The sequence below is a fragment of the Solanum verrucosum genome, unplaced genomic scaffold (assembly GCF_900185275.1).
Source record: "Solanum verrucosum unplaced genomic scaffold, falcon-dt-bn FXZP01000008.1, whole genome shotgun sequence".
Lineage (NCBI taxonomy): Eukaryota > Viridiplantae > Streptophyta > Magnoliopsida > Solanales > Solanaceae > Solanum > Solanum verrucosum.
In genome coordinates this window covers 1591496-1616340 of record NW_026020195.1, presented here as the reverse complement: position 1 = coordinate 1616340, position 24845 = coordinate 1591496, and the positions used below count along the sequence as shown (strand labels likewise).

The window sequence follows — 24845 nt, the reverse complement described above, 5'->3', positions numbered from 1 at the left end:
TTATGTCAAATGGTAAGATTTAACAACCGTAAAGAAGCTGGGTAGAATAATAAAGAAAATACCCATATTGCCCCTGATTAGGGAAGCAGACATATTGACGAACAACTGCTTCCCTAGTCTCTTATATATACTACTAGATGGGGATGGCCCGTGCTCAACATAATAAATGTGTTGACCATTGATGATAAATTTTATTGCTAAAAAATATATAAAGCACAAATTACAAGGAAACAATTTATTTAATTTATGTGTGTAATAGTAAAAAGGATGATGTAATAAGTAAGGAACAAAGTATGCTTATTGAATCTATTAATTGTACACAATAACAAATCATCTATAAAGTAGAAGAAATTAAATGTTGAGAGAAAAGGAAAGGAGAATGTTGCAGACGTTGTTGGAAACATTCTGCTTTTATCTGTCATTCAGATTCTAGTGGTTTCACAACTTCTAGACTTTCCAATGTTGCCATGAGAAACATCAACCGTACATTTCTTTTTTCCTTTTTTGATGTTGTATGTTCTTGTATGAAATGAGGGAATGAAATATTTAATTCCTATACCCTTTCTTGAACGTAGTTAATTGCCTTAATGCTATTGTGGTGGAGTCTATTTTCTCTTCTTTTGAGTATTCTCTTGTTTGGTTGAAAGCTCAATATACATTCTAATATCATATACTATATTATATTATATACTATTAGAATTATTCATAATATGTACAACAGACATCAGTATGATGTCGATTTGAATGATCTGCAAATACTAACTAATATAATACAACTAAAATAATATAGCAGATGTTTCAGTTTTGGTATATAAGATTAGCATGTCATTGTTTATCATATGTAGAGGATGCTGAAGTTCACTTCTTAGTAGCTAATCTTCTTCATTCAAAAAACCATAGCATAGGGAGACTGATTCATTTTATTCCCCCTATTAAGCAAAAGTGACAAAATGGAGTGAGGGAGTTCCTGTAATTAGACAGTTTAAAGTCTGTCAGAACTGGAAATATGGCAACAGATAGCAAAACAATTTAAATATTAGCCTCCAAACTGACACATTTTTAGTATAGTAACTGGAAAAGAGCAAATGGAATTTTGAGAAGCAAAACTTTGAAGCTAAATCTATATGCTCATTAGGTATCAAATAGAAACTCATGGAATCATGATAAAAGTGATAGATTCCCTGTTGAATCTCTTTGTGATCAGCTCTGTAATTAGTATAATGCATTTCCCTAAAAATAGAAGACATTTAAATGCTTAATAACTTGAGAAACACATAGAGATCACGGCCCAAAGAGCTGGTCCTAACTCTGAAGTAATGAAGCTGCTCAATTGTTAAAACTAAAATAATCTAATTCAGATTCTTCATTCTCCATACTTTCTTTCCTATAAAGGAATTTAATTACATTAGTAATCCAACTCAAAATGATCAAAATCCAACACAGTTAAACAAATTTGAAAGTCCAAATGAATGATAAATTTAAAGGAAGAAAAATGTAGTGGGTTGTAAATTCTTGCAGTAGTATACTTTGTGGATTTCAAAAGACTTGCACAACTTACTGATCACATTATGAACGATATTCTTCGAATACCTCAATGATTCCACCTTTAGTTTTTAAAACTGTCTTGGTTTTTTTTACCACAACTTTTTGAAATACTTCTAAATATTTGAAATTGTTAATCATTGTGACTTATAGTTTGGTGTGAAAGTCAGATGTAGACTGACCTTTTACACCTTTTTGGTTGGTGTGGGTGGTTCAAATTTCGGCGTCGCATTTGAAGAACCAGCTGTAGTAGTTGTTGCCATCACCTCCACCTCACTTATTTCCAAAGGCCTTATCTTTTTAGAATTCCTATCAGTAGTGCTCTGTGGAGTATGTTTCTTTTCCATGTAGGAAAGTATGGACAAAGTTGCATGCGTGCTATTTGAGCTGCCCCAAGATGACTTCCTTAGCTGAATTTGAAATAGTTTGTTTGACAACATCTGATGGACATGATTAAGAGACAATGATTGTCGTTGTAAATGTAAAGAGTTACAACAAACACTTTAGAACTAAGCATATATGTTAAACTGTTTCTGCTAAAGATATGCGGTATTGTGACAATATATGTGTATAAGTAGCCAGCGAGAATGAGAGATCACCTTAGCAGAAGTTATGTCAAATATGTCATCCGCTATCATGGAGAGTAATTTTTCTCCCAATCAGCAGAGATAGATGATGTGGTTGTAGCAGTACCATCAATAAGATCAATTTGAAAGATACACCTGAAATCATGACAAGTTTAAAATTTGTGTATAATATACGCAATATTTTGTACAAACTGTAAATTTACAAGTCAAAAGTATAGTACCGAGGCACTAATGTTGTTTTGCGATTGCATTTTGGACATTCAAAAGCCTTGCTATCCTTTGTGCGCTTCTTCTGTTTGCATCCTGAGCATTCAAGCACACAAAAATCTTGGAATTCATCTGATATGGCCATTTCTGCCTCAACATAGAACAGTCCCATCTATCGAAAAATATCATATACATAATACGTGTTAAATTACTCATGAGTAAATATAATTTGTTTTTATTACATATTACAACAACTGAAAACGTAAATGAAATTTTAGAAAATCTGAAAAGGAGAAATAGAAGTTGAGTGAGATATATTTTGGTATTACTGTAATACCATAATATTTAGTTTGCCTCCTTAATAAAAAAAATGAGTACAAGCACTTCAGCAAAACAACAAATTAAATTCAAAACAGGAAGAAAAACAATAAACAAATGTCAAAATAGAACAGGTAAGTATTATTACTAATTAAGGTCTTCAGCGTGTAATTTATTTAGATGTGTTTTGCTATACATAATAGGTAAAGATCTTACTTTTCCTTCATAATTCCACCGTTTGCTTTAAAATTGTGTTTGGACATACATTTTAATTTATATTTTTTAAAAAGTTTTGTGAGAGAAAGTGAAAAGTTCTTAATGAGATTTCTTTAATTTTAGTTATTTGTGGGATTCATATTTATATAATATAAAAATAATTATTATAAAAAGACTTGAAGAGAATAGAAAAGGCAGTATGTGTTTTCTTTAACAGCATACAAACACCTTTGTTGGTAGATCACTAATTTACTATATCGAAATAGATGAATATGAACCAATTACGATAGTTTTTGAGAACTGAAATTTTAATTAGCGCGAGAATGAAAATGAGGACATATTAGGCTAAAGTTTGAGAAAACTTTGCAAGACAAACTTCATGTAAAGGTGAGAGAAATAGAAAATATCAATACCACATATGAAGTCCTATTTCATTCAAGTTCATCACAAATGAAAAGCTAAGAATCCTTTCAGTTCATATGAGATTAAATGATAAATTGTTCATTAATTTGCTATTAGAACCTCTCTATTCAGTACCTAGAAAATGTAATCTGTTATTCCTGCAAATTATTGAAAAGGCCACACATGGAAAAGAGAGGGATAATATTCATATTAAATAAATATGAAGTAGAAGAAATTAGATTCTAAATAAACAAATTCAAACTTAAAAATACTCTTCCTTATTCCTGAAGAATGAGTGTCAAAGAGATTGGTCAAGAAAGATCTTCACACTACTCTTAATAGAAAGAAAAAAGATGAATGAGTACGTTTATATTGACGAAAATAGGTCAAAAAAGGGAAATAAAATTGGATCAACTCTTTGGCTACTTAATAGAAAGCAATCTTAAGATATCATGGGCATATTTTTTCTTTCTTTTTCGCTACTCTTAATAGAAAGCAATCTTAAGATGTCATGGACATACTTTTTCTTTTGTCCTGCTAAAGATTAGAACTTTAGTTTGTACTTTGTTTTACCAAGTAAAATCGTCAGCACTTGGTGCTATATAAATTACCGCCTTGGACATTGTAATTTCTAAATCTAATAAAACTATAATGAACACTTTTAGGTAAACCAAAGAAGATAATACAGAGGGATGGAGTATATGGACTCAGATTCACTCTGCCATTAATCTTTCCTCTAACATTAATAACTTGAGCGTCTCTTGACAGATAAAAGCATGTTGTAGCTTATTTTTCTCATTTCATCTAGTTTACTGATAGTCTTGATTACTGGGTACAAAAAAATAAAACTTGATCAATAATACAGATCATTTCAAGGCCAAGTGAGTAGTTTTTTTTTTTACATGTAGTTAATGTAGGATTTGAAATATGACTCAAAATGGCCTGAGCTGAAAAATTTTGGTTTTCTTTTTTATGGTAGTTGGGAAATTTAAAAATTCATTAGCTTCTTGCTGATAGCACCTAATGACTTACTCCAAGTAGAACAACTTACATCAATGCTAGAAGGGTGATAAACTTGAAATTGCTCTTATGCATACTCCTTATTTAGTAATTTTCTCAGGTAAATGTCATTTGTATTGCTCTTCAACAGCAATCACTGCATGGTTGAACTCATCTTTCTTCTTCAAATCCTACATACCAAATTAAGGTTCCCTGTTATAACTAAGCAATTCAACAAAATGGTAATCAATAGAAGGATTTACAACATGAACTGTAACTTAATACAAAGATTTAATAATCAATATTTTTCTCTAATTCATGCATAGAAAAGTTCCCTGCTATAGCCAAAAAAAAAATCATTACAAAGAATAATGAAGACTCGACACTTCAAAATAACTGCACCTTAAATATCAAGATTCATATATGAAAGAAAAACACACATCTAATTAAGATACTCCACATCAAATATAATAGTTGTACACCTTTGTTTTAGTTTGGGAAGGCTGAAATAAAGTTCAAAGAATTTCAATTATTTCTGACATCAATGAACCAACTCAAATTATTCTTAAGTTCAAATATCGAGTCAAAACAAAAAAAAATATGTTGAGCTCCTTAGGGAGTTGTCCATTGAATTCAACAAAAGAAGAAAGTGAAAACTTAAAGAACGACAATCCTTCAAGCTTCAATCTTCATAGCAAAGGTTGATGAGACTATGAATAGCTAATATTGTCTTAAATTGAAATAAACTTAGGAATAAACAGTAATCATGAACAAAGAGAGTTCACAAAATAGTTATTTTTCCTCTTCGCAGTAGAGACTGCAAATTACCAAGATCTCCAGCAACCTTATAGAAGATATGGAAACCAATTAATGTGAAGTATATGAGCACAACTTCAAATAATTCTTAGGTTATCATTATCTTGAAAATGATTCAAACAAACAGGATATTCACATGAACTTGGGGTTTTTATAATTTAAACAAACAGGACATTTCATGAACTTGTGGATTTTTATGATTCAAACAAACAATATTGCATCTTTTCCTATATTGAATAAGATTGAATTAGAAATTTTACGCCTAAGAATTTAACTTTGTTTTGTCAAATGGTTCTTGATTAGAAGAAACAATAGTTAAGCAAAGATAGATTAAGATTGACATTTCGAAGAGAGATCCGATATTGAAAGAGTGAAGGAGAGAGATCGTTAACCACCAGTAAAGATAAAGAATAAAAAGACCAGAGCAATTAAAACAAAAGACTTAGAGACTTACCAGAAGCAGATTTGAAGCAGTAAAAAAAAAAAAAGATGGAAAAGAGTTTAAAGCCGATTCGAAGTGAGAGCTAGGTTGTTGATATTCGACTTTTGAGCACACCTGAACTCAGTAAAATCACCACAAGAACCACCATAGATGCATTATGTACATCAAAGTTATATACATATTTATTTCTATTTTCAAATATGCATGGGAAAATTACATACAGTTTATGATACGCAACCTAAGAATCCAAAATAATGGAAAAAGCTACCATTATAGGTCTGGGCAGACTGGAAGAAGGGGAAAATTCTCGATGACGTTCAGCAGGAAAGAAGAGAGTAGCAATATCTTTCGAGCTAGCATAGAGCAGTATAAAACCATACAATTGTTCCATGCAATAGCATGAAATTCCTATTAAACTAAAGAAGCAGACGACTGAAAACATTCTCATATGAGTTTCTTTCATACCGTAGAAGAGAGTACATTTCATATGAATCTCATACCACAGCAAATACTGGAGAATTTCGTTCAAAACAGAAGAGTTATATATTTCTTTTAAGTAAGGTATCTGTCGAAATACATCTATATCAAACTAATTTACCTGAGAATCTGCTCCTGCAGATATAAGCACGTTGACAGAATTCAAAAAGGAAGCACACTTATTCTCTTATGATGTCCTTTGAGCTTTGTCTTTACCTACACAAAGGGATTGTACTTGATGTCAACAAATTTAAACTAAATACTGAATTAGTAATATTCCAAAAATGACAAAATAAAATAAATGTGTGAATAGCTGAACCTCACCAATTCGGGGATTATATATCTGGATGGAGGACTCATCCATTCCAATGCCAATAACATTGTATGTTGAGGAACATGCAAGTAGAAAATTTCATAATAAACTAAGAAAAAAATCAGAAAATCACCCAAGAATTGGATCCAAAATTGACAACAGATCTAGCTCTAATAAAAACGAAAATCAGGAGGAAAATGGGTGAGAAAAATACGAAAATCAAATTCTGAAAAATCTAAACAAAAGAGTGAGAAGATTAACCCATTAAATTTAGGATAACCATTTATATGAATGTAATCACATAAATCTTTATCTTGTTGAGATTTAGAATTCGTGCTAACTGAAAAATGTAAACATCAATAGAAAACAGAGGCTTAAAATGATAAAATTAATATACAACAGAGTCCCAAAATTAGCAGTATGAGAGCAAATATTTCCAAGGAAAGCTCAATCACTTCAACTTTGGTGATGTAGCTTCATTTCGACAACTTTACCAAACAAATTTCCACATTAAAGGCTTAGAGTAGTCAAATAGTCATGCATGTGCAAATCAAAAGACCAAGTTAAAAGGAACACACAGTTTAATTTTAGAATTCTTGCTAAGTTCACTGTGGACTTTTTGTGCAAATCAATACAACAAGTTTTGGAGCTATGTTCGTCCTATGTCGTCCCAGCTGTTGTTGGCTTATAAAATAGCTACCATTAGAGCTGTTTTTTTTAAGGGTTGGACATATTTAACAGTAGGAAAATTAGGGGGAGCAACTAACCGTAATACAACAGGAAGGAAGAGGAATTTGAGGGCGAAACAAATATTTAAGAGGATGGTCAGAATCGGAGAAAGAGCAAATGATGGAGCAAACATGTAAATTTACCTTAAATCATGAAGAAATACTTCGGCAGGGCATCCCAAACAAACAAAAATCTTGAGGAAACCTTCACAGAGAGATTTAAAGTGTCTAGACAAACAGAAGACAGTCAGCAACAGATGAATTCTCCATTGAAGAGTTGAGATCTACAAAGAAGAGTTCAGAAAATAGAGCAAGCTTAGCAAAGGAGGAGAGAGAAATGTATAGAGAATTGTGAGATGATAGTGCAAAACTTCTAGACAAAGTGAAGCAAAATGAGACACGTGTTTATTCATCAATGAAAAAGGGGAAAATGACTGTACAATTAGTATTACCTTTAGTACAATCAAAAGATGTAGTGTTCGTCTTTTTTAACTCCCATTTCTAAATAAGGGTAATTTCTATTATATAGAAGAGTGAAGCCAACCAGGACGATCAAGGGCAAAATAGTAAATTTTTAACCTGACAAATGCATACTCTCCATCATTCTAGAACACTCACCTTCCTCATTAGCACAAAGTAGACGCAAGATTTTCAATACAAGAATCAGTTCTTCCATTTCTCTTGCTCCAACTCCAACAACAACGAATTCCAGGTATGTTCTTCTTTCAATTTTGCAACAAATTTCTTCCAGTTCTTTTTGACCTTTTAAATTTTACCACTAAAATATAGGTTTGACGTCATTATTATTATGTCTAATTCTCTCCCCCAATTTTATAATTGATGTAAAGATTTATGTTGTCCTCACACATATATGCAATTTTATTTTATATAGTTGCAGATTTATGGATTTTTATTTCAAAATTTGTTTTCCCTTTGTTCTTGGTTATTGAAATTTAGTGTTTCTTTTTCAATTTATTAATCGCAGGTGTGAACATTTTCATTTACTTGAGAAGAGAAGTTGACAAAGCTTCATACCCAAAAACCAATATTAACTCCTCAGAGAAACGATTATACTACAGGTACACCTAGCTTAATTTGGGGAGTTCTTATAGGAATGTGGTATCTTTTCGGGAATTCAGTTTTGTGTACTTGAAGATTCTTATTTTTTGTTGTTAGAAGTGCAAAGGGAAGGGCAGATTCAATAAAGTAAAGACATCCAAGTTCCTTATTGTGTCCATTTTGATTACAATAATCAGATAGAATATAATCTCATTCATTCTGGAACTTGTGAATTTTGGGATTATTTTTTGTTGGAGATAAATAGCTGTGATTGCTCCAAAAGGGCGGGTCACAGACGGATTTCTCGGTTATCAAAAAAAAATTAGCTATACTTTTAATATATGAAAGTATGCAATTAACTTTGTATATGATCTTTTCTAATTTTGAGACTTCTTTTAGTCAAGGGATGTTTTCTTACTTCCATAAAGAAATTGAGAGATAGTACTAATACTAACACATAGGAACGTAAGAAATTATATTACCGTTTCCGACAAATTTCAGAAGGTGGTTTCTATAATTCTCTTGATTCTTCCATAACAACTATAGTAGGATTTTGGCTTGCAAACTTTGTTTATGTAGTACTCACTCTTACTTTTAACAATCTGTAACTTCACTCTGGACTGAAAACTTCGAACTTCAATAATACTGAGGAAGCTAAAGTAGCAAAGATGGTTGGCTATTATATAATAAATAAAGGACAAGATGAAATATCAATAAGAATATGATGTGAGTTCTATACTAGAGAGAGTAAGAAAGAAGTATCAAATAAATGCAACCTAGCTATGAAACCAAACCAAAATCCAACTTGAGGAGAGTCATTCTTTGATCAGAGAAATATGTCTTCGAGAAGGGAAAACACAATGCAATAGCAGGATGTTTTCCTTGAACGTCTGGTTTCCATCTGTTCTCTTCCTTGTCCCCAAAAGAGCATACTTGATGAGGTTTCCCAGATCGAGAAGTTTGAAGGAAGCTCTTAGCACTTATCTTAGCTTGGAACAATTTACCCTTTCTGTTCTGAAATCTTTTTCCCGGGAAAGCTATTTCTTTGTGAAAGAGGAAATTCCCCAGGAGCATATCTTCTGGTGACTCTTTGGCATAGAAGTTGTATTTCATTCAAGTAGAAACTAATGCACTCTTAAAAATATGATACTTGGTGACTCATCAACCAGGAAAAAGATAAAAGTATAATACGTATTGATCCTTGAAAAAATATCAAGAAATTCTTTCATTTCTGTCGTCTCAAATATGTGGGATAAATTGTGCCGGTGAATGAAAAAGAAAGACATGTATCTCTCTCATAATAGGTACTCAGGAGGCTGAGTTGTGTTTGTGTGTGTTTCCTGATGAGCTTCATGTTCGATGTGGTTCCCATTTGTCACATTGGAGCTAATTTTGTTTTCGTTGATAATAGATGACAATATGACAATACTAATGGCATTTCAGACACCAGAAGTTGAGGTCATAGGCTTGGCTACTATCTTTGGCAATGTTACTACAAAAGATGCTACACGAAATGCATTACTCTTGGTATGTTTTTTATTTTAATTTTATTTATCTAAATTTCTCTCTTTTCATCGTGTTTAAAATTTCCATCTTCTAGATATTTATGGATCAAGTTCTTGATCAATTACTTCTTTAACTTAATTTGCAAAATGATAGTGTGAAGCTGCAGGATATCCAGATGTTCCCGTGGTAGAGGGTAGGTCTGAACCTCTGAAGGTAATTTTGTTTTTATTTTTACTGTATATTTCTTCTAATAGTAACAATTTTTTCTCTTTGCAATCTCACATACTATATATTCCAAAGAGACAAGTGATTACTGCAGCATCACTTGAACATACGTAACATGAAGCTAATTTTTTAAGTTTTTTCCACCGTGTAGATAGATATTGGAATAGATTAAAGAGGAAAAACGATGGTTGGTTTTACACAAAAAAAAAAGTTCAGCTTATGCTTACTTTCCTTTCTCCCTTGTAGCTTCTCAACATACTGTCACCTAACCTAACTCTTGTTTCTTGCTATAGAGAGGGGAACCACGTGTTGCAGACTTTGTTCATGGTTCAGTTGGATTAGGCAACTTATTTTTACCTTCTCCAAATTCAAAAAAAATCGACAAGTCTCCATCTGAATTCTTGGTGGAAAAAGTTTCTGAATATCCTGGTGAAATGTCTATACTTGCATTAAGACCATTGACAAACTTGGCTTTGGTATGTCGTATCTTAAAACTTTTGATTTTTAAGTTTCCAATTTTTCCATTGCAATAACAAAAGTTTCATTGTTATCTGTTGGTTAGGCTGTAAAGAGGGACTCAACCTTTGCAAGCAAGGTGAAGAGAGTGGTTGTACTTGGTGATTCCTTCTTTGCTTTAGGAAATATTAATCCTGCCGCAGAAGCAAATGTGGGTGATTTCTTTCCCAATGGGGTATATAAATACTATAATATTTACAATGTTTTACAATTCCTTTTTAAACCTGCGTTGATATGCTTTTTTGAGCCACTGGCCTATCGGACACAACCTTTCTACTTCAAAAAGGTAAAGGTAAGGTCTGCATGCACACCACCCTTCCCAGGCCCCATTTGTGAGATTACATTTGGCATGTTGTTGTTGTTGTAATGTCTTACAATGTGCAAAGCTGAATAAACAGTCTTTGTTGTATTCACTTATCCAATTTGTTACTGTTTACTCATTTGCTTAATTTGCTGACGAAGCAGATATATGGGGACCCTGAGGCTGCTGATGTTGTGTTTACGTGGGGGGCAAATATTTATGTTGTAGGCATCAACATTACATCACAGTCAAATTGAAATGTGAATGTTCACTGCTTAAATATGTCGAATGCTTCTATATTTTGGACCTTTAATAATTTTGTTCACCTCTAAAATAAGAGTATGCTTCCCTGCTTTTAGATGCTGATCTTGAAAAACTAAAGCAATCCGAAGGAAAACACGCTAAGTTTGTGTGTGATATGTGCAAATTTTACCGTGATTGGCACGTGAAATTCAGTTGGTGTCTATGGTAATATATATGTTCTTATATTGTTTTTGGATGATTGACAATGCTTCTTAAACCACTTTCTTGCATTTATCTCGTGATCATCTCTTATCAATTAGCGATCAAACTCTTCAAAAAAGTATGTTACTATGTGTTTGATGTATAAATTGTTGGTTTTTTTTGTCGAATATTCATTTTTTCTTTTTATGGGTATGGTGATTTGTGTTATGATCACATTTTCTTTTCTCCATTCCAAATGATAATGGAGTTCTACTTCACATGCAAATGTGGAAAACAGAGTGGACATCAACACACCTCTAGAGAATGAAGAACGTATCATCGAATGCAAGAAGGTCCCAAGTTGCCGTGTCGGATGGAGGATCATGGCATGCCCCTTGGCAGCTTAGGTAATGATTTTGAAAAAATCTTGTTTACACTTCTGTGAATACTTCAAAATTTGTTAACTCATGAGATGCTATCGGGATATTGGGATAGATACCTATGAACAAGAGTCAGCTTTTTGTATCTATTCCAGTCAAATTTTAAAATTTATCACAAATTTAGTCATTGCAAGAAGTGGATTATAACATTGTAAGTCATACTATTCTCACTTCGAAGAAATGCTTAAGCATTACATTATTGGCTATAGTTTCAACAAAAACTTTATTAGTAACAGGTAAGTATTTATGATTTCAGGTTGTTTCCCTCTTCCTGCTCGAATTCAATAAATCATATTTTCCACGCCACTTGTTAGTAAAGTCGATTCTTCTTTGGTGTAACTGAATAACTTTTGATTAGTTATTTTCTGTTAATGTTTATCATGGCTGAAATAGGAAAAAAAACTTATCTTCTTAAGCATTCATGTGTTTTAGTAACTAAGCTGGTAACATTGTACTATCTAAAGATGATATCAGTTTCAACTTTGGATATATCTTATTGCCTCTTTAACAACAAAGACCCATTGAATCCATATTAAAGAAAATTTTATTTCATCATGAAAGTTTCTCTGTGACAGCCTTTTATATTAGTCGACGTAGCTAATGGAGAACATTACAAATAAAGAAGTCGTTGTAAATATAGCCTGATGTCATTTAATGATGTCTTAATCTGTTATTGCAATGATTATTATTTTGCTCTGTAAAACAGTTATGCTACAATACTTAGTTATTTACAATTTGACATTTTGTTAATTCGTTTATTAATGGCTTAAATGATTACCAACTCTCTTTCAGCTGCCAACTATGTGGCTATCTCCAAGCTTTGCAGACATCACCATCAGTTGTTGCTGCTGGATTGGTTGCTGATTATCTTATTTGTGAAATATACTTCACAACATTGTTTGCATTGTCTTCTTAAATACACACTGAGGCTACTCAATCCGTCACTGATATGTAAGCCTTGAACTTGTCTTTTACAACATGTCAATTAATAGAGTTTTTGCTTGTCAGCATTGGCTTATCAAAGAAAAAACAAGGAATTGTTAATTGGTTTATTCTTAATGATGAAAAAAATCCTATATTGGTTTGAGAAAGAATTAATTTTTTGATGTATCCTTAGATTGTAGCAATGGTTTTTGGCCTTTATTAACTCTGTGCCCTCCTCGACCGCTCTCTAAAGGAGTATAACTTGAAGTTTTGACTATTGGGTATAATACTCATAAGTAGTTTTTTTTCATTGTTCCTTGATTTGATCGAATACGTTGTCTTGCTTTCTCTCTCTCACACACACACTTGTTCTCCAAAGTAATTTTTTCTAGGTCTCACACACACATGTTCTCCATAGTAATTTTTTAAATGTGGCTATGGATTTTTATTGGTTTAGCGCTTTCTATTTTGAAATGTTTAATCTCTTTCTCTTTTTGGAATAGGAAGCAGCTCTTTGAAAAGTACAAAGCAGCGAAATATTTTGCCATGGACAATATTTTCAATATCCCTATGTGATTTATGTGTCCATGGTGCAAACTGCGAAGTACGAACACTGGTAGAAAAATGATATATTGTGTTAATTAATCATGTAGCATAGGATGGTGGATAGTGTAATGAGCCACCGACACATCCGCTTGGGTTTGATTTTGCAACTGTATTAAAGGGAGTAACAGAAATTAGTCATTTCAGTAATAGGTAAGTGCAATATATATGATTGTATGTAGGGGTGTAAAAAGAATATAAAAGATCGATTGAATTGTATCGACCTGATTTATTAAATAAATATTATCGATTTATTAAATAAATATTTAATAAAATTGTGGATTATTGTTTAAGTGTATACCGTGCCAAACAATTGGGATGACTTTTTCATTTTGTAGAAGAAAATCAAATTTCTGAATCAAACAATCTTACATGTATGTCAATATATTTATATATAAATATAAACAATATGTTATATTTTATATTTTTTTTTCTTACATTTTTAAAATATAAATACAACTTAGGTCCTAGATCTCTGGTGACAATTCAGACTAAACACAAATAAATGACATTATAATTCACGTTGTTGGGCCCGTGCATGGCACGTGCAATACTCATCTAGTAGTAATATATATGAGTAAATCTTCAACCTACAAACTAAACGAAACACTCCTCTACACACTTTAAAACGTGTCAAAATCTCAAACTTCTCCCCAAATTCCTCCCAAGTATTTACAAGAGGATGAAATCAGTGATGAGTGTAAGAAATTGCTCTTAACTCTACCAAAAGAAAGAGGATGGCTTACATCACATAGCTACAATTACCAAGGTTTTTGGGCAATACCAAGAATCATTCAAGGTGTGATGGCTTGTCAACAATAATTTCAAGCTCAAGATAGTGATATCATCCTTGTTACAACTCCTAAATCAGGAACTACTGTGCTAAAAGCACTTTTATTTGGTTTAGTGAATCGAGTTAAACATCCTATTTTTGAACAAAACCACCCTTTACTTATCAAGAACCCTCATGATCTTGTTCCATTCTTTGAACTTACACTCTATGTTGATGGACAAGCCTGATTTCTCATCCTTCACCACACCTAGACTCTTGTCAACTCATTTGCCCTTTGCTTCATTACCAAAATCTGTCCAAGATTCAAAAACCAAACTTGTTTACTTATGTAGGAATCCTAAGGACACTTTCATTTCTATGTGGCATTTTGCAAACAACTTAAGACTTCATCACAAAGAAACCAATTCCATTGAAGAATTGTTTGATCGTTTTTGTAAGGGGATAAGCGTTTATGGTCCATTTTGGGATCACGTGTTAGACTATTGGAAACAAAGCATAGAAAATCCTAACAAAGTACTTTTCTTGATGTATGAAGAAATTAAAGAACAACCAAAATTGCATCTTAAGCGTTTGGCTGAATTCTTGGAATGTCCATTTTCTATAAAGGAAGAAAATTGTGGAGTTGTAGATGAAATATTAAGAATGAGTAGCTTTAAGAATTTGAGCAATTTGGAGGTGAATACAACTGGAGCAGAAAATAAAGTGTTCTTTCGTAGAGGAGAAATTGGAGATTGGAAGAATTATTTTACTACAGAGATGAGTGAGAAACTCAATTATATCATTGAACAAAAATTTCAAGGATCTGGACTGAAATTTTCATATATTTGATTAGGGATTATTTTATTTGCTTCGAAACATAATATTGGAGTATATGTTTTTGAGATATGTGTATTTGAGATTCATGTAACAAGAACATATATATCACAAAAATTCTACTAGTAATATAATGGTACTGTTTTAGATGTTCATTAATCATTACTCAAATTATTACAAATTATGTATTAAATTCATATTACTTTGTTTTGTCATGGACAAAAAGGGAACCACACTCTATACATATACTCACGTTTAGAGAGGGCACAAATTAAAGAACGACTTGTAACGATCCATTCGATAACCGTTTTGACACTTATTTTGGGTTTGAAATGTGAATTTTGACTTGTGAGGTCGGGTGACATGAGTCTCGAGGCATCCAAATGTGTATCAGAGAAGAAAACGAAAAGCTAAATGTTAGGCCAAAAAATTGATCAAAAACAATATTTGACGTAAATGGACTTGAAATAGAGGTTTGAAAGTTCTTATAGATCCAGATAATGATTCATAACTTAGATAGATAGTTTGAATGAGTCTCTAGGAACTTTGGAGCAATTCGAACACTTATGTAATTTTAAAAAAATCATCACTCGTGTTCTTCAAAATGGGTTAAATAGATGTTCAAAAAGTTTGTTCAAGTGATCAGAATCAAGCGGATTTGTTTTCAAGGCATTATCGACCTCAATATTGAAGAAATTGATATACAAGATTAGAATGCATCATTTTCTAGATATTAAGTGATATTTTAATCAAGAATAGTAAAATATGTGATGTACTATTTTCTCCTTAATCAAGATTTTATCCAATTAAACTTTCCTTATAAAATTTTTCATGAGACAACTAACAATTATATTACTAGATGTGTCTACTTTTTTTCTTAACTAAATTTTTTACCCATGGATATGCCTAATTAAGAGCCATCTCTAGAGTGCTTTGTCTAGTTCTCTTACTTTGCTGTTCAATTATTAGATGGGAAAAAAAAGTGTTTTCTAACATGACCCCACAACCACAACATTATTAATGTCATGTAACAAAACAAGAGCTCTATTTGAAGTTTCTTGTCTAGTTCTCTCTATATATACACTTATGAGTAAACCTTCATCATACAAATTAGAAGAAAACACTCAATCTTAAAAACCATGACAACATCTCTTCCCAAATACTTACAAGATCAAGAGGGCTTAAGTGAAGAGTGTAAGAATTTTTTCTCAGTGTTACCAAAAGAAAAAGGATGGGCTGGATCGTATATTTATTACTATCAAGGTTTTTGGGCATTGCCAAGAATAATTCAAGGTACGATTGCATGTCAACAACAATTTCATGCTCAAGATAGTGATATCATCCTTGTTACATCTCCTAAATCAGGAACCACTTGGTTAAAATCTCTTTTATTTGTTTTAGTGAATCGAATGAAATATCCTGTTTTTGAACAAAATCACCCTTTACTTGTTAAGAACCCTCATGATATTATTCTATTCTTGGAAAGTAGACTCTATGGTGATGGTCTTGTCCCTAATTTTGCATCCTTCACTTCACCTAGACTCTTGTCAACTCATTTACCCTTTGCTTCATTGCCAAAATCTGTCCAAGATTCAAAAACCAAACTTGTTTACTTGTGTAGGAATCCTAAGGACACTTTTATTTCTATGTGGCATTTTATAAACAATTTAAGACTTCATCACAAAGATATACATCCCATTGAAGAAAAATTTGAATCTTTTTGTAAGGGGGTGAGCCTTTATGGTCCGTTTTGGAATCACGTATTGGATTATTGGAAACAAAGTATAGAAAAGCCTAACAAAGTACTTTTCTTGATGTATGAAGAAATTAAAGTGCAGCCCAAACTTCAGCTTAAACGCTTGGCAGAATTTTTGGAATGTCCATTTTCCATAGAGGAAGAAAATTGTGGAGTGATAGATGAAATATTAAGAATGTGTAGCTTTGAGAATTTGAGCAACTTGGAGGTGAATACAAATGGGAAATTGTCAACTGAAGAATTAGAAAATAAAGTGTTCTTTCGTAAAGGAGAAGTTGGAGATTGGAAGAATTATTTTACCACAGAAATGAGTGAAAAACTCGATCATATTATTGAACAACAGTTTCAAGGATCTAGAATAAAGTTTTCATACATCTGATTAGGCATTAAGATTCTATTTCAATTGAATGCAATTATTTGCTTTAAAAGTCAATGTTGAATTGAAGTAGTTGTATTTGAGATTAATAATGTAATAAGAACATACTGCAAGAGTTTTATTGTAGTACTGATACAATTATGTTCACAACTTAAATTGTTGAAAAAATATGTATAAAATCATATATCTTTAATTGGTCGCAAACGGTGCTTTTCATAGTACGATCGTTTTCCTTTTCGATTTTGAGAGTGTCTAGTATTTATATTGAAGTCGATTAATTTTGATTAGAGCTTTATTCGAGAGAAAGCACTTTCTATCAAATCATCATAAATATTTTTTTACTATGCTTATGTTTGTCCATATAATATTTTTCACTTCTATTCAACAAAGAAATTTCGAAACACCATTTAATTATATATTAGATTGATTTCGAAACTACGTAATAAAGTTTGAGTGACTATTTTTACATCGTGAAATGATAAGAATCATAAAGTCAGACAAGCCCTAGGATTGGACTCAATTATTAGTATTACATGGTTGGTGATTTAGCTATATAATATATATATATATATATATATTCAATTATTGCTTTCACATGGCTGGTGATTTAGCGCTCTCTCTCTATATATATATTCAATTATTGCTATCACATGGCTGGTGATTTAGCGCTCTCTCTATATATATACTAGATATTAGGTGTCCATGTCAGTACGGACGTAATATATGTTAATTTTTAATTTCAATTTATGTGATATTTATGAAATTTGGAGAGTCAACTAATTTTTTGGTATATTTTTTCAAAAATATTTTAAGTTGTTAATTTGTTAAGATTTATAAAAAAATTTTTACGTTATTTTCAAATAATATATGTTACTCATTTTGTTCCAACTTATATTACACATACGGAATTAGGAGAGTCCACCAAATTTTTTATATGTTCTTTTAAGTATTTTCAGTTGTTAATTATAGTATGGTTTACGTAACTTTCAATATTATATATTGTTTCATCTATTCAAATCCATGTGTCACAGATAGAATTTTAAGAGTCAATTAAATTTTTTCTATTTTTAAAAAAAAGAATATTTTAAGTTGTTAATTAATGTGATTTATAATACTTTAACGTCATTTTAATTATAATAGAATATTTTAAGTTGTTAATTATTGTGATTTATAGAATTTTTAAACATATCTCGTATGTTTAAGAGTAGTGTTTTGTAGTCTCTTATTAGATACTATAAATATTTTAAGTCATTAATTATTGTAATTTATAGCGTATGTTACATAATTTTCAAATTTACAATAAAATATTTTAAGTTTTGTTACTCATAATTATTTATAGTATCTTCAACGTAATCTTTGAGTATATGCTTAATTAAAAAAGAAAGTAAGACTCTTATTAGATAGTATAAATATTTAAGTGGTTAATTATTATAATTTATAGTGTATGTTACGTAATTTTCAAATTTATAATAAAATATTTTAAATTGTTAATTATAATAATAATAACTTATAGTATCTTCTATGTAATCTTTGAATATACGATTAATTAAAAAAAATAAGACAAATAAATTAAAACAGAGAGGACAACAACAAAATTTGAACAAATTTAAGTAGGTAACATTTTTGTAATATGCAATTTATAAATTGAGTAATTAACATTTGCGAGGCAAGAAATAAAAGAAAGGAATGGAATTGATAAGGTGGGGTCATATCTATTGACAATGAAATAAATGCAAAGCAAAATTGAAAAACTGGAGTCAATGAACTTTTCGGCTCAGGCAAGTTAAAAAAAGAAAATATAAACGAATTTTTATGTCAAATGATAAGAATGTACAGCCGTAAAGAAGCTGGGTATAATATTAAAGAAAATACCCATATTGCCCCTGGCTAGGGAAGCAGACATGTTGACTAGGGGTGTACATAGGTCGGTTTGATTTGATTTTTCATTAAAAAAACCTAAATCAATTATGTCGGTTTATTAAATCTAAAAAACAAACCAAACCACATAAAGTCGATTTTTTTGGTTTTTTTTTTTCGATTTTTTGGTTTTTTTACAACTATACGGTGTTTGAAAAAGAGATCAAATATATTTTCACTTACCTGTGTGATAAGCTAAACTTAAAAATGTTAAATGAATAGAAATTTTTGAAAAGACGGTAAAATTCACACGAGTACAATTTGTTTTTTTTTTAAAAATATCAACACTCATTATGTTAAATTAATAAGATTAAAGGCTACATGCAAACTGAATACAAAACAAAATATTTACTAAGTAAATTCTTAACTTTGAATTTGAAAAACTATAACAATATAATTGTAACTTCAAATCTAAATACAAAATAAAATATTTACAAATTTTACAAGCCCAAATTTGAAATAAAATATATAAACATTGAAAACTATAAACTAACTAAAATTATATTAACAAAGTAGATTATAAATAATATTTTTTTAATCTATAAATAAAATAAAATTATATATATAATATTATGTCGGTTTGATTTGTGTTCGGTTTGACTTTTTTTCTTTTAATATCAAACCAAATCAAGAGTGGTCGGTTTTTTTTTTTCAACTGCCAAACCAACCAAACCAAACCACAAATCATTTTTTTTACGATTTGACTTTATTGTTTGACTTCTACACCCCTAATGTTGACGAACAACTGCTTCCCTAGTCTCTTATATATAGTAGTAATATATATGAGTAAATCTTCAACCTACAAACTAAACGAAACACTCCTCTATACACTTTAAAACATGTCAAAATCTCAAACTTCTCCCCAAATTCCTCCCAAGTATTTACAAGAGGATGAAATCAGTGATGAGTGTAAGAAATTGCTCTTAACTCTACCAAAAGAAAGAGGATGGCTTGCATCACATATGTATAATTACCAAGGTTTTTGGGTAACACCAAGAGTCATTCAAGGTGTGATTTCTTGTCAACATCAATTTCAGGCTCAAGATAGTGATATTATCCTTGTTACAACTCCTAAATCAGGAACGACTTGGTTAAAATCTCTTTTATTTGTTTTAGTGAATCGAATGAAATATCCTGTTTTTGAACAAAATCATCCTTTACTTGTTAAGAACCCTCATGATCTTATTCCATTCTTGGAAATTAGATTCTATGGTTATGGTCTTGTCCCTAATTTTGCATCCTTCACTTCACCTAGACTCTTGTCAACTCATATGCCCTATGCTTCATTGCCAAAATCTATCCAGGATTCAAAAACCAAACTTGTTTACTTGTGTAGGAATCCTAAGGACACTTTTATTTCTCTGTGGCATTTTACAAACAATTTAAGACTTCATCACAAAGATATACATCCCATTGAAGAAAAATTTGAATCTTTTTGTAAGGGGGTGAGCCTTTATGGTCCGTTTTGGAATCACGTATTGGATTATTGGAAACAAAGTATAGAAAAGCCTAACAAAGTACTTTTCTTGATGTATGAAGAAATTAAAGTGCAGCCCAAACTTCAGCTTAAACGCTTGGCTGAATTTTTGGAATGTCCATTTTCCATAGAGGAAGAAAATTGTGGAGTGATGGATGAAATATTAAGAATGTGTAGCTTTGAGAATTTGAGCAACTTGGAGGTGAATGCAAATGGGAAATTCTCAACTGGAGAAGAAAATAAAGCGTTCTTTCGTAAAGGAGAAGTTGGAGATTGGAAGAATTATTTTACCATAGAAATGAGTGAGAAACTCAATCATATTATTGAACAAAAATTCCAAGGATCTGGAATAAAGTTTTCATACATCTAATTAGGCATTAAGATTCTATGTCAATTGAATGCAATTATTTGTTTTAAAAGTCAATGTTGAATTAAAGTAGTTGTATTTGAGATTAATAATGTAATAAGAACATACTACAAGAGTTTTATTGTAGTACTGATACAATTATGTTCACAACTTAAATTGTTGAAAAAATATGTATAAAATCATATATCTTTATTTGGTCGCAAACAGTGCTTTTCATAGTAAGATCGTTTTCCTTTTCCATTTTAAGAGTGTCTAGTATCCGTATTGAAGCCGATTAATTTTGATTAGATTTGTGTAGAGCTTTATTCGGAAGAAAGCATTTTCTATCAAATCATCATATATTTTTTTTTACTATGCTTATGTTTGTCCATACAATTTTTTCCACTTCTATTCAACAAAGAAATTTCGAAACACCATTTAATTATATATCAGATTGATTTTTTGAAGATAATTTCAAATTTGAAAAAGTCTCTCTTGCTAGTTTTTCTACTTTATAAAATAAGGTATAATAAATTAAATAACTTATTGGTATTTCTCCTTCCATTTCCTTTTTAATTCTTTCTTTCAAATGATTGCAAAAGGCATATCTTGAAGGACTAGTGAAACAATAATGCATTTTAAGAAATTACTAAATTGACCCTAAATAAATTAAGCTAATGATGAGTACAAATCATCTTGTATCAAACATCAACCAACTATATCAGCATCTACCTAGTTTTTACACTATTTTATTACCCCCCCCCCCCCCTACCTCCACACACCCATATAGAAACAATAATGCATTTTAACAAATTACTAAATTGACCCTAAATAAATTAAGCTAATGATGAGTACAAATCATCTTATATCAAACATCAACCAACTATATCAACATCTACCTAGTTTTTACTCTATTTTATTACCCCCCCACCTCCACACACCCATATATATATATCTTGCATTTAATTTTTTTTATGGGTTGTTAATTTATTAGTTGGAGTTGTAAAATTTAAAATGGATATATATTTATTTATATATATGAACAAGTTAGCGCTTAAATGCTAAATGGTGGTAACAAACGCCCTTTTTTATTCGAGCGATTCAAAATCGAACACAAACCGATAATTCAAATAAAATAAAAAAGTTATTGGTTTAAAGGTTTTTTTTTTTTTATTATTAGATTATCAATTCTTAATGATTTGAGGTTTTTTTCTTAACGGGTTAATCGATAACCTAATGGTAAATTAAAAAAATTATACTTATAGAATTTGGTATATATAAAATCCTTGATTATGAATTTAGATTCATGTTTTTATTTCTGACAATCACAAACTTTCAATTATTTTCAAACATGTTAATATTATTTTTGAGCAAGATGCAATCTCAATCCTTACTCCTACCTAATAAAGTTTGAGAGACTATTCTTATATCGTTTAAGAATCATAAAGTCAGACTGCCCTAGGATTGGACTCTAGCTAGCTCAATTATTGCTATCACATGGTCGGTGATTTAGCTCTATATAAATATATTCAATTATTGCTATCACATGGCTGGTGATTTAGCTCTATATGTACTAAATATGAAGGGCCCGTTTGGCCATGCGATATGATATCATGATATGGAATCATGAGATGAAATTGAAGGTTTGTTTGGACATGCGATATGTAACTTTTGTGTTGTATATTTTCTCATAAACATAAAAATCCCATAAGTTGTAAAATTATTAAAATAGCCCCAATTGTTAATTCAATCTTATCAAATAAACAAAAAATTATAAAATCGCATAATAAATTATTACAAAGTTATTTGTTCTCCACTTAAGTAATTGTTTCATCTAACTTTAATTTAATAAAAAAAAATTGAACATAAATTGTAGTGTACTAGTCTTTAATATAATCCTCTCACATAATACGGACAATTTCCTCACGTTGAACTTGCATTTCTCGATCATGTGACCGAGAAGACGAACCAACATTGTTACTTTGAGCCATTTGTTGGTCAATATCCTCCGCAACTATATCTTCATGTTCATAGACCATAAATATTTCATCACTACTTTGGTATTTTCGCAAATAAAATTGTAACACTACACAAGCTATGACAATTTTCACTTGTGTATCAATATCATAATGGTTCATGCCTTGTTTCAGTATTCTAAATCTATTTTTCCAAGCTCCAAAAGTCTGTTCAATCACATTGCGCAGAGATGAATGCCTATAATTAAATAGTTCTTCGGCATTTTGAGGCTCTCTTTCACTTCCTCGGTAATCTTGCAAATGATAGCGTAGTCCTTTGTATGGATCTAAAAATCCTTTTGTGTTTCGAAAACCAACATCAACAACATAATATTTATCTACCAAAAAATATTTTATAGAGAATAACTAAAAGTATATGTGACGTAAATGAGACAACTTTGTGGAAATAAATAATATTTATTCTAGGGATGTAATTTAAAGTTATCATGTGGCGGAAATGGAAATTGTGATGTTGGTTCAACAAGTGCATTCTCAAGTTCTTTACTATCATGTGCAGTACCTTCCCAACCAGCAGTGACAAAGTTAAATCGCATATCAAAATCACAAGCACATTAGACATTTTGTGATGTTCTTCCTTTGCGATTACGATATGCTTGTTGCACCGCTTTAGGAACCTTCCCTTCTATATATGTTCCATCAATCACACCAACACAATCCTACCAAATAAAAAATACATCAATATTAGTTTACTGAACATAAAATAAATTGGAAGCATTATAGAATGCACTTCATAAAAATAATGTTTGTAAGAGTAATAAAAATAGTGCTTCCAAGACAATGCAAAGTCATAAAATAAATATTATCTCTTTAAACAAAGTTGATAGGAAATATGTAACTAAATACTAATAACTTACACATAAAATATAAATGTTCACTTATTAAGGCCATAAAATAAATTTATTAATGTGATTGAATTTTACCTTAAACCAAGGCCAAAATTGAGTATTATGTCGAATTTTGGAATGTACACTAGTCATATTTTTTGGTTGTATAAATGTTCGTGACATCTTGCTAATTGCCTCGGCAACTATTTTAACATGCCGGTTAATTGTTCAAGTGAATGTTGAAAAGTTTCACAATTGTGAGGTGTGAGTTTAAGTGACTTTATGTTGGTGAGATTAATAAATTTTATATCGGTGATAATAATAAATTTTAAAAAGTAATGATGTGATTATAAATTTTATTTACATATGAAACAAATGGTTAGTAGATATAAATGTGGGGTTGTTTTAACAAAATATAAACTCATGGATCAATTATTGTATTAAAAAATCTCAAATCATGATATGGAATCACCATATAATTCCATATCATGGTTTTTGGAGAATATGGTATCACCTCTTATGATATGGAATCATGAGATGGAATCAACGTAAAATCGCATGTCCAAACGCTGATTCCATCTCACGATACCATATCGTGATATGGTATCGCATGGCCAAACGCCTACTAAGTGTACGTGTCGGTACGGGCGTAATATATATTAATTTTTAATCTCAATTTATGTGATACTTATGAAATTTGGAGAGTCAACTAAATTTTTGATATGTTTTTTCAAAAATAATTTAAGTTGTTAATTTGTTATGATTTGTAAAAAAATTTTACGTCATTTTCGAATAATTTATGTTACTCCTTTGTTTCAACTTATATTACACATACGAAATTAGGAGAGTCCACCAAATTTCTTATATGTTCTTTTAAGTATTTTCAGTTGTTAATTATAGTTTGGTTTACGCAACTTTCAATAATATATATTGTTCCATCTATTCAAATTCACGTGTAACCGATAGAATTTTAAGAGTCAACTAAATTTTTTCTATTTTTTTAAAAAATATTTTAAGTTGTTAATTATTGTGATTTATAGAATTTTTAAACATACCTCGTATGTTTAAGAGTAGTGTTTTGTAGCCTCTTATTAGATACTATAAATATTTTAAGTTGTTAATTATTTATAGCGTATGTTACGTAATTTTCAAATTTACAATAAAATATTTTAAGTTTTGTTATTCATAATTATTTATAGTATCTTCAATGTAATCTTTAAATATACGATTAATTAGAAAAGAAAGTAAGACTCTTATTAGATAGTATAGATATTTAAGTGGTTAATTATTGTAATTTATAGCGTATGTTACGTAATTTTCAAATTTATAATAAAATATTTTAAGTTGTCAATTGAATGCAATTATTTGTTTTAAAAGTCAATGTTGAATTGAAGCAGTTGTATTTGAGATTAATATTGTAATAAGAACATACTACAAGAGTT

At 30.6% G+C, this 24845-nt stretch overlaps 4 protein-coding genes and 1 pseudogene across 4 annotated transcripts; 4 read left to right on the top strand and 1 right to left on the bottom strand.

Annotated features, from left to right (window-relative positions):
- Positions 1 to 1727: 1727 nt before the first annotated feature.
- LOC125829806 (uncharacterized) lies at positions 1728 to 2508 on the bottom strand (annotated as a pseudogene).
- Positions 2509 to 9465: 6957 nt separating this feature from the next.
- Positions 9466 to 12454, top strand: LOC125829665 (probable uridine nucleosidase 1). The gene is made up of 7 exons (XM_049508854.1): positions 9466 to 9633; positions 9766 to 9825; positions 10131 to 10313; positions 10400 to 10528; positions 10819 to 10907; positions 11006 to 11122; positions 12331 to 12454. The coding sequence occupies exons 1-7, from the start codon at positions 9466 to 9468 to the stop codon at positions 12452 to 12454; spliced, it is 870 nt and encodes a 289-aa protein (XP_049364811.1).
- Positions 12455 to 13722: 1268 nt separating this feature from the next.
- Positions 13723 to 14818, top strand: LOC125829664 (cytosolic sulfotransferase 5-like; the record flags this gene model as incomplete). The annotated part of the gene is made up of 2 exons (XM_049508853.1): positions 13723 to 13866; positions 14297 to 14818. Coding segments are annotated over 2 exons (534 nt in total), but the record flags the coding sequence as incomplete, so codon positions are not given.
- Positions 14819 to 15804: 986 nt separating this feature from the next.
- Positions 15805 to 16806, top strand: LOC125829809 (cytosolic sulfotransferase 12-like). Its single transcript, XM_049509003.1, has one exon. It carries the CDS (start codon positions 15811 to 15813, stop codon positions 16804 to 16806), a length of 996 nt encoding a protein of 331 aa, XP_049364960.1. The 5' UTR covers positions 15805 to 15810.
- Positions 16807 to 19559: 2753 nt separating this feature from the next.
- LOC125829789 (cytosolic sulfotransferase 12-like) lies at positions 19560 to 20763 on the top strand. Its single transcript, XM_049508987.1, has one exon. The coding sequence runs from the start codon at positions 19560 to 19562 to the stop codon at positions 20565 to 20567; it is 1008 nt and encodes a 335-aa protein (XP_049364944.1). The 3' UTR covers positions 20568 to 20763.
- The last annotated feature ends 4082 nt before the right edge of the window (positions 20764 to 24845 follow it).